Here is a 19,279-nt window from a genome sequence, read left to right as displayed (position 1 = left end):
AGGTAACAGAAGGGAGACCCGTGGAGGTTCAGAAAGACTACATGTCAGGTTCATGGATGCATGGCAAGCACACAGCGGAGCTAGACTCAGGGTGTCGTCTACCATAGCACGCAGGACTTCTGTTCCCTTCCATGATTAAGGCTTTGTTTCTTTTTGTTTGCTTGTTTTTAAGGCCTGGAGTTGTCTATTTTTCAGAGCCTCAGATCCCTTTTTTGACTGAACTTTCACTGAAAACAGATAAAATTCCTGCTCTATACCACTGCTTTATTGGTACTAACTTAGAAGTCTATTAATATGCTTATTTAAATCCCTAGCACGGGTATGTATTTAAAACATGCTTTGATTTGTAAATATTATCTTTTTTATGGAATGTAACTGTGCCTTTTGCCACTAGAACAAATTGATTTCATCTATCTTCCATCTCATCTTTAAACGTATTATTTACCCAACTTTTAGCTTTTCCAACATAATGTAAAAATGTCTCACTACAATAAGAAGATTAATAAACAAAGCAAAAAAGACTATTTATGAAAAAATACTTTAGAAATCCAGTCCTTTTGATTAGTAACCAGACCTAGTACCAGAAAAACTTCAAAGTGCTCTCTAAACACTGAATTTTCATCAGTGATGCTGCAAGCCTTAGCTCTCATCTTTCATGCTTACCATGCAATAACTTCAAAAGGATAAAAAGAAAGGATGGTAATCTCTCCAAGCGACACTCTGCTAGGGCCAGTCATCTTGTCTTTAGCTATCATGCATTCACAACCAGATAATTGCTTCATTACGTTATGCTTTAATAAATATAATAATTAACATTTTGTTACCAAAAAAAGCCAATACTCAAGCCATTCAGAAATGAAATCCAGAGCCCAGGGGATTTCTAGAAGAAAATGAAAAAGAATTAGCATCAAATATAGACCTCTTCAAAGGGAAAGAGATCATTTAAACTTGTCTTTTACTTACTGAAATCTGTTCTGCATATTTTATTGTTTTTGTCATCTTGCTTGTTATAATCCAGCAAGCGAATGTTCAAAGAACATAAAATCCTACAAATAAATACATGGAATATGAGTGAATTTACAAAAAGGCAACAAGAGTCTCACATGTAAGCTTTGATTACATAAAGCAATTATGTTTCCCAGTGGTGCTCCAGGAACATGTGATTTATCAGTAGGAGAGAAGTCAAAGTTTTTCACTTCATGACACTTAGATGTCTAATTTGCAGAGTATAAGTAGCTTGGAAACCTCATCTGAATCAGCATGGTATCACCAGTCAAATTTGGGGTGATCAAGACTTTTTAGAATTAGATTATAGGGCAGTCTGGGTCAGCGTGGGAAGTTGTAATAGACTCTGACGTTTAAACAAGAGGTAGACATATCATTATGGACTCTGTGGTCAGTAACTCGGCAGTCATCTGAGGAAGTATACCAGAGGGAACTTTGGCGGGGAGGGGTCAGAGCTGTGTGTTGGGTAGTGGTAGCCTCAAACAAGAAGAGACCAATAATAAGATTACACTTGTGAATTTTGCTGTTTGGATCGGGGAATATCCTCACACCAACAGCTTTTTAAAGATCTTTCACCACAAGGTAATAAAATGGAGACAGCAATAAAGACAATTCTTGGTGACAAATTATCTTAAAAGCTATATTGTCCAAAAAAGTGCAAATATTTTATGATATTATGGTGAAAAGGAAAGGAAAAGCAATGGATAGGAGCTGTCTGATAGTCTCAGTGAGTGTGTTTCTCCCTCAGAGACTGGAGTTAAAAAGTTATCCTTTCAGATTATTCAGATGTTATCTAGATCAGTACTTCTTCAGTTTATAGGCATAGGGAATTGTTGACAGTGCATTTTTGCCATCAGCTTGTTACATAAAATAGGTCAGTAGGGCAGATTAAAGATAATCTATTTTTAATATAAATATTAAGTAAGGGGCTTAACCAGAAAGGCCAAATTAAGGTTTTGGGAAAAGGGCGTGTGTGTGTGTGTGTGTGCACACGTGCACGCCTTTATGTGCACGCACGCACATGATCGCTGGCATGTTTGGTGTCAAAATGCAGAAATTGTCAAAAAATAGAAGGGGTGAGCAGGAAGTGGCAAATTAAAAGCCTTACCAAACAGGTAAGGAGAGTGGGAAATTGAAAAAGTATTCGGTGACAGGCAAGATTGACTGGACTTGGTTAGATCTGTAGATGAAAATGGGAATTGAGGGTTAGTGATGACTTAGTAAGTATAGAAACCTAGCTCTCTACGTATTAATTCTACCTCTACCAATGATAGGGAATGAATAACTTAAAATAGTTTCTCTAAAGCTGCTGAAGAAAAAAATCCTAATATATATGGGGTTTTTTTGTTTGGTTTTTTTTTTTTTGGCTGCGTTGGGTCTTCATTGCTGTGCGCGGGCTTTTCTCTAGTTGCAGCAAGCGGGGTCTACTCTTCGTTGCGGAGCACGGGCTCTAGGTGCCCGGGCTTCAACAGTTGTGGCTCGCCCGGGGGCTCAGTAGTTGTGGCTCGCGGGCTGTAGAGTGCAGGCTCAGTAGCTGTGGTGCATCGGCTTACTTGCTTCACGGCATGTGGGATCTTTCCGGACCAGAGATCCAACCCGTGTCCCCTGCATTGGCAGGCGGATTCTTAACCACTGTGCCACAAGAGAAGTCCCCTAATATATATTTTTAAGTAAACTTTAAGTATCCATCAGTGATGTCACCGGGGAATTATTTTTAGTTAATATAATTCCCAAGTGTCTCTAGAAGAGACTAAGTAAATAGGACCACTTTTTTTCCCCACAGCAGCACACGTTAATATCACCATAAGATTAGGATCGTAAAACCCTGAAGAATAACAAAATATGAGAGGAAGAGTGTAGGTTTATTTTATAATTCCATGAGCTTTTGTGAATGCACTGAAGATGGTAAGCAATGACGGAGATATTAGAAGGAAAGTCAGGAAAACCAGCCCAAAGGCCAATACCTTTGGCACTGGTATTACTTGACTTCTGTTCTCCTATCACCAATCTAGAAGAAAATGTTTTTTAATGAAATTGGAAGTTGAGAAGAAAGGACAAAGACATCATATCTTTGTAATAATAGAAACTGATAACATCTTAACTCTTCTTTGTCTACTCATGTATCTATGTACACATTGGAAGGGCAAGAAAACAGTACTTTTCACATTCTGAATATCACCTGACTCCTTGGTAAGCTATTAAGCAGTCCTGAACTTTATGCAGGATAAATAATATGATATTTAAGTTTAAATATTTTTCAGTGAAAGTGAAAATAAGCCAAAAGTCTAAATTAAAATTGAAAGAGAAGGATAACTCAGGTCTCGAGAAATGATGAGTAGGATGTGGACAGGGTATCAATCCTCTAGGAAGAGGGGGTATGAGGGCCACTGGAGGAGGCCTGCCTAATAGAAAAGCAGGCTCGCATATTCTGACTTCTGAAGAATGTTGGCCCCAAACGGCCAACATTCTATGTTTAAACTTACTCTTTGGGGTAAATGCTGTGTAAAATGGGATTGGCTCTATAATAATCAACAAGGGAAAAGGAAAGAAATAAATCACCTTTACTGTTTAAGACTGCACTTACAAAGAGAAAACAAGCACCAATCATGGCTGCTTTGACTGTCACATCTAGATCTGCAGGAACGTGAATTCCAAAGTTGTCAGCATTGGTGAAGACATCGTTTACGAATCCTGACCAGTACTTTGAAATCTTCCCAATTGTAAGCTTTTCGTTAATGGTCTTCACCTTTGAAAAGAAAATAAGAAGTTGTACATTTGAAGGTGATACAGATGGTTTTACGTTTCTTCATATATTTACTTCATGAGAGATAGGAATTATTTTATTCATCATCTTTAAATGACAGTTCAATGGTACTCATTCCTTTATATAAAGCATAGGTTTGTAGATCTAACTTTCCAGTTTACTCTTCAGGAATTTTGCTTTTCTGACATTTTTTAATCCATTGTAATTCCTTTATTTTTTTTTTTTTTCTTTTTGTTTCTGTATGCAGATTGGGAATTTAATAACCTCAAGTGATTGAGGCCAGGCTACCACAAGATGGCAGCAGCTACATAGTCTCAATTATATGGTCTAACCATGATTCCTTTACCTGAAGTCCAGATTTTAAATCTGCAGTCTTCATCAAAAAAGAAAAAAAATGTTTGTGAAATATTTTAGAAGAAATTTTTTAGAAAAAAAGAATTTCTAAGTACAATTTATAACCTTTTAATTTGTATTACTAATATGTTTAGATATTATCAGTCATTGCTCAATTTCATTTTTATATTATACTCAGATATTTGCTAGGTCATTCCTTTATAACTAACCCTAAGTCCTATTTTTCATTTGAAAAATTCTCTGGGCTAATGTACCACACAGGAAATTCAGACTAATTTGACATCAAAAGTCTATAGTTCTTTTCAGCTAGAAGGAATCTACAGTTAAACTTTATCCACTATTCCTTTGCTTGCCCTGTTTCTCATTCAAAGGCTGAAAGTGATTCAGTATAAACTTTCACTTTCTGTATGGGAGTAGAGGATAGAAAATAGAGAAACTTACTTAGGCCATGTCTATGCCATGAATAATAAAACTCTTAAACTCTCCTCAATCATAGGGCATATTTTTAGCCTTTACTCTTAGGAAAGTTATACCAAGTCTTTTTGGCGTGGGCTGGAGTTATGACAGCTCATTTTGCAAAATGTACATTGTATATTGTACATTAGTGAATAGTGTTCCCTGAAATCCTGCAACCTTAATGTCCTATGTGGGATATACATGAATGAATGGAGTGAATAAATGAAAAAGAAATACATACTTTAGACTAGTGGGATAGAGGGTGATGCAAGAGGGAAGAGATATGGGAACATATGTATATGTATAACTGATTCACTTTGTTGTAAAGGAAAAACTAACACACTATTGTAAAACAGTTATACTCCAATAAAGATGTTTTAAAAAAAAAGGTTGCTGGTCATGTGCTAAAAAAAAAAAAAAAGATAAATTAGACTAAATCCTCTAGGAAAATCTGTTAAGATAGTTCATATTCTTACACATTGAATTTGCAAGTAATTACTGTTTTTTAACATTCAATTTACACAAATATGTTTATATGAGAATAGACTGTTTTACAAAATGAAGTTAGCAAGTCTTATGAACATAGCTTTTAAATTAATGGTATTTTAATGGAGTGTGCTGAGATCAGGACTGGATATGTTACCACCAGGGATGTAGGAAAGAAGATGTAATTTTGGTGATTCTGAGCTAAATATATTTGCTTCATACCATAGGCGCTATATTCCACATAAATCAAATTTTTGTAGTATTTAAAAAAAAATTCTTGAACTTACTGTCTCTGGAATTATAAGTTATTATTGGCATGTACAATATTACTTGTTACATTATTTCACAAATATATAATTTTCTAAATTTATTTCAGAGATATTTCATGATTTGAACATTTTAAAAATTGAATTATGTTGCAAAAAATCAGGACCTAAGTGAAACGGTCCTTCATTTTGTCAATCATACCTCAAAATCCACATCGCCAAAACAGCCACATGTTGCACAAGGACCAACAATTTTCAAAATATCTTCTTTGTTTGCATTTTGGATTGTGAATTTAGGCAGAAAAGGGTCCCACTTCTGTGCAACATAAGCAACTATAGTACCAGGAGGGGCTTGGATTTCTAACTGTAAGGAGAGATAATAAAATAAGATTTCCTAAGGTTGTTGTATTTTGATTTTACTATAATGTCAGCTTACTTCTAAACAGTATATAAAAGATTCTAAGTATCTGCTTCTATGTTATACTGTTTTTGTTTATAATTTATAGAAACAAAGAAATTCACTGTATAGATATGTGTTCTGCATTATGCGCTAAACGTCCATGTCTTTAATCTTCCTACCCTAAGGAGAACCTATCCCAAAGGTGTTTTCTGACCCTGGGACACTGGCTTTTTGCCATTTTGTTCCAAGTACAATAACTGGTCAAGCATTGAAGATGTTTCCTATGAGAAAACTTTCCATGAAGATGTTTCCTCATGTTTCCTATGAGGTATTTCATATTTATCCCCTCTCAGTTGTGACCACAACACACATCTATTTTTAAGTCTCACTTACTGATTATTATGAACTTTTTCTCTTTGGATTGTCAACTTCTAGCTTCTCTGTGCTCAGTTAAAAACAAACGCTTCTTGCAGAGTTACAGTTGATACACACCAATTTGATTTCTGTTGCATTTTGTACAAAGTGTTAAAGACTAGCGCTTGCATTTGCAGGGCTGACATTAGTATTTTACTCCATCATCCTTTATTCCCCTAATTTCTTTATTGTCCATAATATTGTATTTTAACATATTTATGTAGCCAAATCAAATACTTTGTTAAATAAGCTGGAAGTGGGTGAAAATGATGAACATTGTTTGCTTTTAGATCAAACCAGCGCTCATCATCTGATCTCCTTTTGTCTCTCCTTATTTGTTAAGTTCATAGTCTTATGTGCATGTCTGTAGTGTTTTCAGATGGACAAAGGTGGTTTCAACAAGTCTTCTTAGAATTATATAGATTTGTTCTAGGATAACTTTTAAAGTAACTGATGTGATTTTAACCAGATTAAAAAACATATTAGTCAGTATTAGGATGTATCTTATGGTTAAGTTATATGACATGGGGCTACTTTGAAATAAAACATCAATTATCTGAAATTTTCAAATGGGCATATATTCTGGATTATACTAAGTTTAGCATCTTGGGGCATATTAGATCTTGAATATCCCCAGTAGAAGTATAAAAATTCCTGGGCTCCGTATATGAGTACCTTAGCAATCCTATCTCTTAGGTAATTGCCTATAAATGGAGAATTAGCTTCAATATATATTGTGAGAAACTTCTCTAATTAAGGAGAGTTCCATATTACTATTTATTTCCCTTTGTGTTAAGTAGACTATTTATACATAGGTCCTCAATAGGGAAGCTTGGGCTTGAAAAAAGACACCTGGATCAAGTCCCATTTATTGTATCTTCTAGATGTGTGATCATAGGTAAGGCACCTCCACTCTCTAAGCCCCAGTTTCCTCAATTGCAAAATGTAGAGAGTAAAATCTATTCCTTCTAGCTTAGAGAGGTGTTATGATACCAAAAACATCAAAATAAGTATATTTTCCATATCAACTTAGCTGCATCATGTCAATGAAAGTTATTACTATAGATCTATTAAATAGTGATGAAAATCTATTATATATTAAAAATATAAGAATCAGGGCTTCCCTGGTGGCGCGGTGGTTGAGAATCCGCCTGCCGATGCAGGGGACACGGGTTTGTGCCCCGGTCTGGGAGGATCCCACATGCCGCGGAGCGGCTGGGCCTGTGAGCCAGGGCCACTGAGCCTGCGCGTCCGGAGCTTGTGCTCCGCAACGGGAGAGGCCACGACAGTGAGAGGCCCGCGTACCGCAAAAAAAAAAAAAAAAAAAAAAAAAAAAAAAAATCGGATGATTCCCTCTAGAACAATAACATAGTCTTTGCTAAACCTTGAAGTTTGTCATAAATGGGTGAATGAAACCTGAGATTCTGTACTAAAAATAATACCTACCCAAGAGAATACTTCAGAGGAGTTTAGTATCACTCAGCACTCCCTGAACTTTGCACCAATAAGAGAAGAAAAAGGGTAGATTTGCTTAATGGTGGAACTTACAGCTATTACAATTACGTGCCTAATACAGAGATTCAGGAGGCTGTGGCTCGTTTACATGATGCATGAGCTGTCTTTACCGATTAACATCACAGAAGCCACTCTAGTTTTTGGTTGGAAAGGAAAAAAAATTTAGTGAATCACCAAATCCTCAAGCTGTTCTGATCCTAAAGGAACAACATTCTAATTCAACCACTTGAACGGTTAATTGCCCCATATCTCCAGATGAATTCCATTTATTTAAGAAATAATTGCTGATCTTTCCAAACATGGAAAAATACAAGCACACCCGGAGCCAAACTAACCTCTTGTAGGTAGCAAGGGCACCAGCAGCTGTTACACCTCAAGGGCCTGTTGACTGTTATCACCTCTCGACCCGAGTTATCGGTGACCTTCAGAGTGCAAGATCTCAGCGTGGAACAGAAAGTACGATTGAAGCAGATGCTTTCCTCCACTGCAAAGTAAATTCTTTGTCCCAAGCTGTTTTTAATCTCATATTTGTTGGAGGTCTCAGTGCCAAGTATCACTAATGGAGAAAAAAAAAAAATTATCAAAATCATGCTTATTGCTTACGATCAAAACTTTATATGAGTAAAAACGGTCGTGTTATTAAAAGAAAACAGTGTGTGATCAGTTATTAAGTATATGGTATCTTATTCAGACAAATCTACTTCTGTGCTCGAAATTTTGAGGATTTAGCCATAGAAATCAAAGTAAACTCTGAGAACAAAGCTGTGCAATTACTAAATTTTGATTACAGATATATGACTTACTTGGACACATATAGTACCACTTTTCAACTAGAGAAGCAATGCTGTAAAGAAGAATCAAATACTCAGATAATAATTCTATCGCTGTTATGGAATTTACTGGGACAACTCACACTGATAGTAATGAGTTTGTCTAAAATCTCTATCTGGTATTATATCTACAGCTGCATGCTATCTATTACAATTTTGACATATCTTAGTTAAGGACAAAAACACTTAATTAATTTGAATTCAGTTAGTCATCATTGTAAATTTGTGTATTGTTAAATGATTTGCTTATTTGATGAATCACTGACACTATGATAAAACATTTTGTTTTGATGATTTTTTGTTATTTAGTCTCAACCTTGATTTCCATGTCTGAAATTACGGCATTAAGAAAATTTAAACTATTAGCAGCCGTGGAAATGACCAAATAGTTTTTATTACTTTAAGATTAAAAATAAAATTAGATTCCTAATGACAGTATCATCAAAGACTTGGGGAGTTTTATGCTTTTATGTTTATCTATATCAGACTAATAATTTTACTTTCAATATTTATTTAAAAAAATAGGCCTAAGTGCTCTTTTTAATCTATCCTAAACATTTAACTTTATCATTTATAAACTATTTAGATGCAAAGAAACTTCTGAAACTTAAAACATTTCAACAGTTTTAATAATTACAGAATATAATATACTTACTTCCAAGAAGCTCCACCTGCTGGTGTATAATTATCAGGTCTAACTGTTAAAAGACATAAAGGAAATAAAAAGTATTACATCACAGGTCTTTGAAAACCTTTGCACCTATTACTATTAACCTGTTTACTAGACTACCTGAAATTAGGTGATTTTCATGTTCTCTGTGAGGAAAATGGTTGAATACAGCTCACATTTTATAATGAAAAAGAAGATAACATGGTTTTTATTCAAGTAAAATTTAAAAATTACAAGAACGCTGAAAATTTCAAGGCAGAATTGCCCGGGATAACATTAGCAACTGTGATTAGCTCTGTGTTTTTTTCTGTGGTAATCAGATAAAAGTGTAGCTCTTGGAAACAATACCTTTGAGAATATTTTTAAACAATCTGAATAAGAATGCCTATAAGGTTTTAAACCTCTCTCTCTCTTTCTCTCTCTTTTTAAAAGAAATGAACCAAAATGAAACAAAACAGTAATGACCTGCATGCATGGCCTCTCCTCTCAGCCCTATGACTCTACTTTCACTGTCATACAGTAACTCATTCCTCACAGTGATGAAACGTCTTTGTTAAAGCTGAAAAAAGCTATTCTTTAAAATTTTCTCATTCACACATCTTCCTTTGAACTAGGGGAAAAAAACCCAGAAATCCTGCTGATGCCAACAAAGTACCAATTTAAGCAGAAAAGAGTTAAGCCACTAAATGCATGACACATTAAAACTTGCCTATGTAATTAGAAATAAAGTTAATTTACAGAGATAAAGTAGCCACAGTTGAGAAGTGACTTATTAAACAGAATACAGTACAAACTGCTTTTTAAAGGAAATATTTAAAATATGTTCTTAGAGTGAATTTTATTTGTGTATGTTTCCATTTTGATATTCAATACTTGAAGATTCACTAAGGTAAAATCATGAACACTGAATGCAATGCTGGTTATTACTTTTTTAAATGCTTCATTTTCTATCTTGCCTTAAAATTTTCTTCACTTTATTCTCCCTTCACATTAATAAACTCACTGATAACTTTTAAATGAAAGTAATCAATACTAACAGTTGGAATTGACTGGGCATCACAAACGCAGAAACTATGACGTGACCTTATTTCCTTCACTCTCCTTGTATATCCTGAGGTGGAGGTAAAAACTAATATCATTTCTTCTTTTTAAGTCTTATTATTGATAACAGTGCATGTGACCTCCTTTTTAAGATTCACAAAAATATTTTTTCCAAAATTTATGATTTAAGATCTTCTAAAACATATTTTAACAACTGTGACAAAGTTTTTTTAAAAAAATTTGAAGCGGTCTTTGTTGTGTAGTATTGTTAGTTCTGTTCTCCTCTTTTGAGGAAAATGGAGGGTTGAGGAAAGAGAAGGGGTAACCTTCAAAAGGACATGCACGATTATTTAGCAGTGGCTCTATGTAGGAGTAACTTAGATATAGAGAAGGAGTATGGGGGCAGAAGTTAAGTTCGAGTTTAGGAGCTCTGACTATTTGTGTCATGGGTCAAGTTTTCAGCCTTGAAATTTAAAGACTATTAATTGAAAAGGGAAGTTGTGTGTCTCTAATAGCTAATAATAGCAGTTGTTTATTTAATGATTACCATGAGGTAGTCACCGCGCCAGATATTTTGACATAGCGTCTGATTTAGTCCTCACACACATCAGAGAGCTAGACATCATTACATTTTACATGTGAGGAAACAATCCCAGAGAGAGAGAAAGTAGTTTGCTCAAGGTCACAGAGCATGTATCCATAAGTGGGTAGCCTGGAATTTGAAGCAGTAATGCCGCTGATGTTGACGTGCTCTTTACTCTGCTGTACCACACCCCTAAACTAATCTTAGGAACTGGGAGAAACAATTCTTAAGTGATGCTATGGGACTTCTGAGTACCTTTCCTCCCTATTTACTCTTATACTCACCCATCCTCTGTAATAACATTTGACTTAATCTACCTCTGTGGGCAGACCTCCCGGATTTGAGGGTCTTGGTTTTGGTTGTTCTTATAGTTTCCTTTATTTAAATCGCCCCAGGCCACTTATGAACGATGGTCCAAAAGAGCTCTTTTCATCTTTTGCTATTAATTGATAAACTAGGAATTGTTGGAAAGTCTAAAGAGATTGTGTCATGTATTCGGCTGTCAGGGCAAGTAAAGGACTCCCGAAGTATGAAAGGTATAGAATGGAAACCTAATTACAGCCTTGGAGATGTAACTAAGAATCAATTCTTATGTATAATTTATCAGGTTTACAGGTATCATTGATTCCATTTAACACATGTAGCAAAATAAATGGGATCTTTACATGTGTCCTTGTAGACTTTGACTCACTTCTCTTAGCTATAGTTGACTAAATTATAATAGTTATCCTTTGATGCTTATAGGATAAAATGTTATTGACTATGATGAACATGTTAATCCATCTGAAAAGAGAATGTATTGGTTTTATTCTTAAGTTTAACCTACATGAACAACATATATGTATATATATACATGTCTAGACATATAAGTATGTGCATGTACATATGTATGTACACACACACACACACCACTTGGGAATTTATTTTCAAATTACTAATGGAAACATGATTTTCAGTAGTAGTCATTGGATAGTCTTTAAAGGAGACTAGGTTAAAGGAGAATAGATGATTTTTTAAAAAATTTTACTTTGAGTTTTTTAACTTAGAAGGATTTTTATTGAATATTTTTCTGTTTGTTTATTGAAGCATGTACTATTTTCAAATGTTCATAGTTTTATTTAATCTTATGGTTTTAGATAAAAGTTAACTCACAAAATTCTTTATATATATGTTTCTTACAAACTAGTAGTATTAAGCTTTCAAAATGTGCATTCATCCTTTTCTATATGCACCACTTTAAAGCAAATTAGTGTTCTTTTAGTATAAAGATCATAAATTTTCTTTCCCTTTGAAGTAAACTATCCACCAATTTGTGGCACATTTTTGTTTTCTGAAAAAGATTACCAAAGGTATACATTTGGAAAATTGACTTCATTTTAGAACTGCAGCCAACGGGTTCATATCTCTATCAGATATGAAAAAAGTGTATTCATGTCAAGCATCTGGCTCCGGGTGTGTCATCATTCATAGATGGAAGAAGAATATGTGATGACCATATGTGATCATCAAACCCCAGCCCTCTGGCACTGGTATATCACTTTTTTACTCCGCGAAACCTTGTCTGACAACATTCCCAAACAGCTTGCAGCAGTTAATCAACTCTAGTCAGCTATTACAGCTGATCCTTCCTGCAGATGGAAGATGGTAGGTTAGCCTTTCCAGCTCTTTTACATATCTCCCTGAGCTCTCCAGTCTCTAAAGTACATTTGTCTGCCAGTGGGTTTCTGGAGAAGGCATCTGCAATTATAAACATTTTCCCAGGAACATACGCTGCATGCAGCTTAAACCCTATCAGGCATAACAGAAATCTCTTGCACCTTAAGGGAATTAACACAGAGATTTGATTTTGATAAAGGAGATAGACTTTATAGTTTGAAAGAGTGCCAAACAAGCTGAAAATTGCAGCAGATGTGCTGACATCTCAATATTAGTGCAAGTGTATTTCTAATCTTTTGTAGGATAAATACAAAAGCAACAATACTTTGCATAAATATCAATTGCTATTTACGTGCCATAGAATTCAGGTGATAATATTTCTTGATTGATTTATTATAAGGCTTGAATCATTGCTTACCCTCCAATGACTAGAACAGTGGCTATACCTAATGGTAATATGATCTTTCAAGCAAATTGGCCTGGAGATGCAAGAGTATCAGAATACAATGCTAACTTGATAGGCTCATTTTCTCTTGGATTTCCATCCACCTTTTTGAGATTCAGTTGAAAATGTTGAACTCTCAGCTCATGGCAGAAGTATCTCCTGAGTACTTTGATCTTTAGCAACATTTCTCTTCTCTGTACACCTGCGCAAATTAGAATTGTGTGCTTATCTGGCTCTAGTACCCAGCCTTGCATTTTTTGTCATCATTTTTTGTCTTTGCCAGTGAGGTTGCAGAATGTTTGGGTGAGAGGGACTAGGTTTTATACCATCTATGTGCCTTGTTGATTAAGACAGGTACTCAGTGTCCTTAATTAAATAGCTGTAGGTGACTAGACATATTAGACAGTTTTTCCAGGCTAAGTTTGCCGACATCTTGAGCAATAAGCAGTAAAAGGATAAATGTGCTAAACAGCTCAATCGAAAATGTTTAGTCTTCTTCCTCTGACAAATAAATAAGGAAATTAGAAGTGACCATAAAAGAAAAAAGTTTCTTCCCCAATAATAGAAATAAATAAAAGACAGGTTTTATAATTTCACGATTTATAATGCTTTTCTCACTTCAGCAAGTTATTTGTTAAATTCTTCAGCCTTGATTGAAAGGCAAGAAATCAACTTTATATTCATTTTAAGGGCAAACACTTAGTAGAAATAGAGAGATAAGAGCACCTGGCTTAAATATTCTAGACCGGGAGGGAGATTCCCTGGTGGAGGGGGACCCTGCTGCCACACTTGGTTCCCTGGATTGGAAGGTGAGATGTGAAGGCCGTGGTCTGGGTCTGAATCTCCCGGAAGAAAACCAGGCAGACTTCTGCTTCTTTGGTTCTGTGCATCTGCAAGAGAATGACCATCCCAGTCCATATTTAAATGTAGGCCATTTACTTTAGTTTGTCTTATAATATTTGCTTCCTCTTAATTCAGAGGGTAGAGTATCTCCCACAGTAGCCTCTCACTACAGTGCCCTTTCTTTCATTTTTCCTCCTCACTGTCAGTACCACTTGACCCCGTAGCCAGAGATAAAGGACTGTGGAAGACTACCAGAGGTAGTTGTGAGAAAAGTTGGATAATTTGGGCAAAATCAATGATTTTAGAAAGTATATTTTTTGAAGGCAAGTGAAACTTCCATTCAAAGAGATAAAAGATGATACACTACAAAAAGAAAATCAATGGCAAAAGAAACTAGATGTTCTCTACTCATAAAAGGATAACCTTAGACACAGGTTTTAAATCATAATTATGACTTGCAAGCATATTCTCCCTTCCTCAAATATTATGAAGGCGCCTCATAATTTCCAAGGATATTTTGTCTCTTTTTATCAATCATACTGCTATGGCTAGATTTAATTCAGGGTCCTTATACTTTAGCCTGCACCAGAACCAGCTGGGGGGCTTATTAAAACACCCATTGCTGGGACACACTCCAGACTTTGTAATTCTGTGGTTGGAGTGGGTGTGGAGCTTGAGAATTGTGCAATTCTAACTAGTTCCCAGGTAAACTAATGCTACTGGTCTGACGATATATACTTTGAGAACTAATGGGAATATTTGTAACTAATTTATGAGCTTCTTAAGGGCAGTGTAATATTTAATTTAGCTTTGATTTCTCAGTGTTTGGTATAAAAGCATCTGAAAAAATTTTGACAGTATGAATCCCTTTGTAGCTCACCCAACATTACAAAGGATAAAAGAATTACAGAATTCTAAAATGTTTGGCTTTGATTTTTTAATCACCTGTTTTCTATATTATTGCCAGGTAAAATTGTTACTATTTCAATTACCTCTTAGATTGAAATTCGGAGATTTGCTATTTATACTGCCTTAGTCTGGAGCCTAATATTATGCATAAGACCTGTAAGTGGTGCATGCATAATTTTTCTTCTTTGTTAAAAATATACTGTATTACCTTTCTACTGTTATTTTTCCCTTTTCTTCTCACATGACTGCCATTTGGCTATCTCCCTCATTAGATACCATTACTTTTTTCAAAGACTATCAGTGTTTTTACTTCTCATCTTTATTAAGCCAAATTGTCAGAGTTCTCACATGTGCATTCATTTCGTTTACACTTTGCTGTTTTAGATTGAGTGTAGGTATGGAGCAAACAAGGTTCACGACAGGTGTTTTCAAATATCAGAGAGGCCATTATGAAGAAACGTCATTTAGACTATTTTAAAAACCTATGAATGGGAAGGACAAGGAAACTGGTTCTGGATTAATATGAGGAAGAAATTTATAACAGATGCACAAAGATTTGGATAAGCACTCATTGTACATATACTAAAATTGGAGTGACAGCTATACAATTCACAGATTAGAATGGTCTCTCTTCAGCACTGACACCCAGGTCCATGTAATATGTGTGTGTGAGGTGAGGGAGGTATTCTTCTGAATCTTTTAAACCTCTAAAAAATAAATCTGAAGAAAGGACTGATTTTCCTTTGGAGATTATACGTTCATCTTCATTCATTGCTTCCCAAGCATAGCCTGGGTGAGCATCTGAGAGGGATTAAAAAAAACGAAACAAACCTGGTGAAGGAACACAGGCACCTAAGGAGTGGTCCTTTGGACACTGACATAAACTGTTTCTAGTAACAATTGGCTTATTAAAGTCATGTGTACATTTGGTGTTAATGAGGGACATTAATTTCCAAATGATTCATTTATTCATTTAACAATAAGGTTGTGGGAAGAGACCAATATGGATTTCTAAGATTATACTGGTCTGTGACATTTAGAATTTGGACACGCTTTAGGGGCAGGACTGAATGGAAGCAAACTTGTCATTTGGCCCCATGAAAAGAGAGCGCCACACTGATAATATTATAATAACAATTTGCTTCCCCAAAGGCCCCCATCCTGAACTTCTCTCAGATTTGGGGCAGACACAAAGGATATAGACTTTAGAATTCGTCTTGCTAGGGCTCCCCTGGTGGCGCAGTGGTTGAGAGTCCGCCTGCCGATGCGGGGGACGCGGGTTCGTGACCCGGTCCGGGAAGATCCCACGTGCCTCGAATCGGCTGGGCCCGTGAGCCATGGCCGCTGAGCCTGCGCGTCCGGAGCCTCCTGTGCCCCGCGATGGGAGAGGCCACAACAGTGAGAGGCCCACGTACAGAAAAAAAAAAAAAATTTCCTCTTGCTCTTAGCCCTTCTCGAGAGCTACTAACTGAGTAAACTGAGAGGAAGACTAGGTAACACCATGTCAAATCTGGGACAGGAGCAGATGGCCACTACCACAATAACAACTAGAAAATAACAAAAGACAACAAACATCCTTCCTTTGTCATTAGTGCCAAAAGCACTGTTGTCATTGACTTTCAGAGAAGCAGGGACAAAATTGTGATCTGGGGAAAACTAGTTCATAATGATAAAATTCAGAATAGTGGTTCATCTTGGGAGTGGAGGTGCATGGCTATTGACCAGAAAGGGAAATTTATGAGGTGCCAGAAATGTTCTGTATCTTGATCTTGGTGGTGGTTACACAAGTGCATCCTGATTTGTAAAATCATGGAGTTTTGGTGCCTTTATGCACTTAACTGTACACATGTTATCCTTCAATTAAAAAAAAAATATGTAGGGATTAATTTCTAATAATAGCTGATAGAAGACTATTAGATTCTTTCTCATTGCCAATTTTATTGTTGAAAAGATTAGCAAATTACTCCAATTTGATCTTGTAAACTATTTTGCTGTGACAAAATGCAGTAGATTCTTGAGTGTCTGGCAAGTGGCTCTACATTTGTGACCCAGGTCTTTAGGTCCTTAGATTTCATGGCATTAAGAGATGTTAATGCACTGGGGCCCACAGCAGATCATGTCCAAAGTCTTTACTGGGGAGTAGAGGCTCAGTCAGAGACTGCTGGGACCACCACTCTGAGATCACTTACTTGCTCTTATGGGATTTCAGCTCACATCGGAGCAGCACAGCCTTTGAAGACCTAAACTGAAGCTTCTGTTCAGTTTAGATCATCCTGGAAACTCCTGTTTTTCTCAAACTTAAAGTCTGAGACCAACCTGTTCTTAAATTGTGTTTATTTATACTAAACCAGGGGACTCCAGACCACCCAAATATTTCCTCAGTTCTAATGGCATCCAGTATCCAGACTGTCCTTTGATTTAGTGGTGCTGATTGAACTTCCTACAAAATGTGTGAAATGTCTAATTAGCCTGTATTCCCTGGGAAAATGCTAATTGCCGATACAGTTTCATGGGCCAGAAAACATCATGACATTATAAATAATGTCTTTAAATATATTTGAATAAAACTCCACAAAAATATTTTAGGTAAATAATGATGATAAACCAACTTGCCCCCTAAAACCAGATTTCTAATTCAAAAGGAAACTTCATTTTTCACTTCTTTTAAGTACTATAGGGTCTCTCACGGATGTTTTACCCACTTCATCTGTTAAATATTTTGGGTGGGATGCAGCAAGAGTGTTAGTTTTCTACCGTAAGTTTTACCTCTAAGTTTAGTCTTGAGCCCCTATCATTCCTGAACATTACTGCTTTTTTGGTAGATTAATCATATTTTGATCATAATATTGCTTTCTAGTCACAGGTTTCTTCAGAGACTCAGACCACCAAATGAAGAAAGAACTCCTTTGAATTTCTATCTGGCTTTGAATTTCTATCTACTCTTTTAAAAATGTATAACTAGCTTATAAATATTTCACATACTCTGCAACTCTTTACCTTACAGGCTGCAGTTGTTGCTGTAACTCTTACTTGATAAAGTGATGAAGTGTTTCGGACTAAGTCTTAGTGTCAGTCTTAAATGAAAGAAAGAACTTGCCAAGATTTTATTTGTCTCTCTTCAAATATAAAAGTGAAGTACACAGGTATTAAAATTCATAATTTTGATGTTTCACGTCTATATTTTACAATTTGAGCTTTCCCAGTGATACTCAGGGACTGGTGTATGCTACATGTTGACAAAAAGTGAAAAGATTACTTCCTTTGCTCCAAATTAAATAGCATCCAAAGTCTATTTTGATAAAGGAAGCAAATAAGCATACACATTTCTCTGAATGGATAATTAATTTAATTTAGGATATTTTAAATTGTTGACTCTATTATCCTATTTGTAATTAGGTTAAAAGGTTTCCACCAATTATACTAATCATAATTCTTCACTTTCATTATAGCCTAGAGTTTAATGGTTTCTTCTGATAATGGAATGAAAACACATTATAATTTCATTTTTATATCATTTCACAAGTGTTTTGTGTGAGATTGCAACCCATTACCTAAAACAAGCACATCCCTTGTCTTCTGAGAAGTTCTTTAAGTGAGACAACAGTAATGATATTTACAGTTTTAGGGATTTGAGGAAAACTTACCAGTTCCCCCTCGCAAAGTCTTTAATCTGCTTGCTTAGTTTCTGTTTGCTTTTTAGATATAATTTACCATCAAAGAAATTTTGAAAGATTTTTGCTTCATAGTTCAGAAATGTTTACTTCTAGTCCATTAAATTTACTAGGATTTCCTGAAAACACATGTTTAATTCTCTATAATAAATGGCTGTATCACGTATTTTAAACAACAAATGGGAAATTTTAAAATATTGAACTGTACTTTAACACTTTTTAACTTCTGTGTGAAAAGTTTTCTACAAATCCCTTTAAACTGGTAATATCACCTTGTCTTTGTGTTTGGCATTAAATATTCCCATTCTAAATTTTATTCTGCAGCTTTTCACATCAAGTCACTAGGTTTATATTTATGATAACGAAAACACTGTTTGCATCTTAACTTTTACATTCCATCAGATAGAGGGTTTTTTAAAAAATTTAATGCAACTTGCTCCTTGGAGTTCAAAGTTAAAAATTCCAACGTTGAAAAGCACTAAATGACAGGTTTTAAAGTACCGATCTCACCGATTCTAACACCCTTAGAACTGTGTATTTTCAGTCATAATATAAGGAAAAACTTATTAGCTGCCTATATTTACTCTTACCTTTGGAGGCCATGAATATGCTGAGTCACTTCTTCAAAGGCATGCAGGTTAAAAGAAAAGGCTCCTCTTGCAGCAAAGAGAGAAACACGGCAGGCATAAAACTTCAGAGGGTATCTGTCTACTCGTCAGCTTACAAATACTGGAGGAACGGAGAGCCTTGCTGTTTCCAGAGTGCTGTATTTTATCATTTTGAACAACAGGGGGAGACAAAGCTATCATCAACAGTAAACATTTCAGAAACCATCATCCCACTTGGTGGCTGAAGGACCAATTTCAAAATAATAAAGACCAGGAAGGAAAATATACAACATACAACACTCATTTTTATGGGCCTTATTTCCATTTAGTGTTTAAAAATTACTTCTTGGAATATATATTTTT

At 35.5% G+C, this 19,279-nt stretch overlaps 1 protein-coding gene across 1 annotated transcript; it reads right to left on the bottom strand.

Annotated features, from left to right (window-relative positions):
• Positions 1 to 776: 776 nt before the first annotated feature.
• PLSCR5 (phospholipid scramblase family member 5) lies at positions 777 to 19,039 on the bottom strand. The gene is made up of 8 exons (XM_059064293.2): positions 18,899 to 19,039; positions 13,612 to 13,775; positions 9,146 to 9,188; positions 7,996 to 8,216; positions 5,534 to 5,695; positions 3,590 to 3,751; positions 964 to 1,046; positions 777 to 880 (listed from the first exon to the last, which is right to left on the bottom strand). Exons 1-7 carry the CDS (start codon positions 18,909 to 18,911, stop codon positions 1,008 to 1,010), a joined length of 804 nt encoding a protein of 267 aa, XP_058920276.1. The 5' UTR covers positions 18,912 to 19,039; the 3' UTR covers positions 777 to 880; positions 964 to 1,007.
• Between the last annotated feature and the right edge of the window lie 240 nt (positions 19,040 to 19,279).

Source organism: Kogia breviceps, chromosome 5, assembly GCF_026419965.1.
Source record: "Kogia breviceps isolate mKogBre1 chromosome 5, mKogBre1 haplotype 1, whole genome shotgun sequence".
Taxonomy (NCBI): domain Eukaryota; kingdom Metazoa; phylum Chordata; class Mammalia; order Artiodactyla; family Physeteridae; genus Kogia; species Kogia breviceps.
This window is presented reverse-complemented; position numbering and strand designations above follow the sequence as displayed.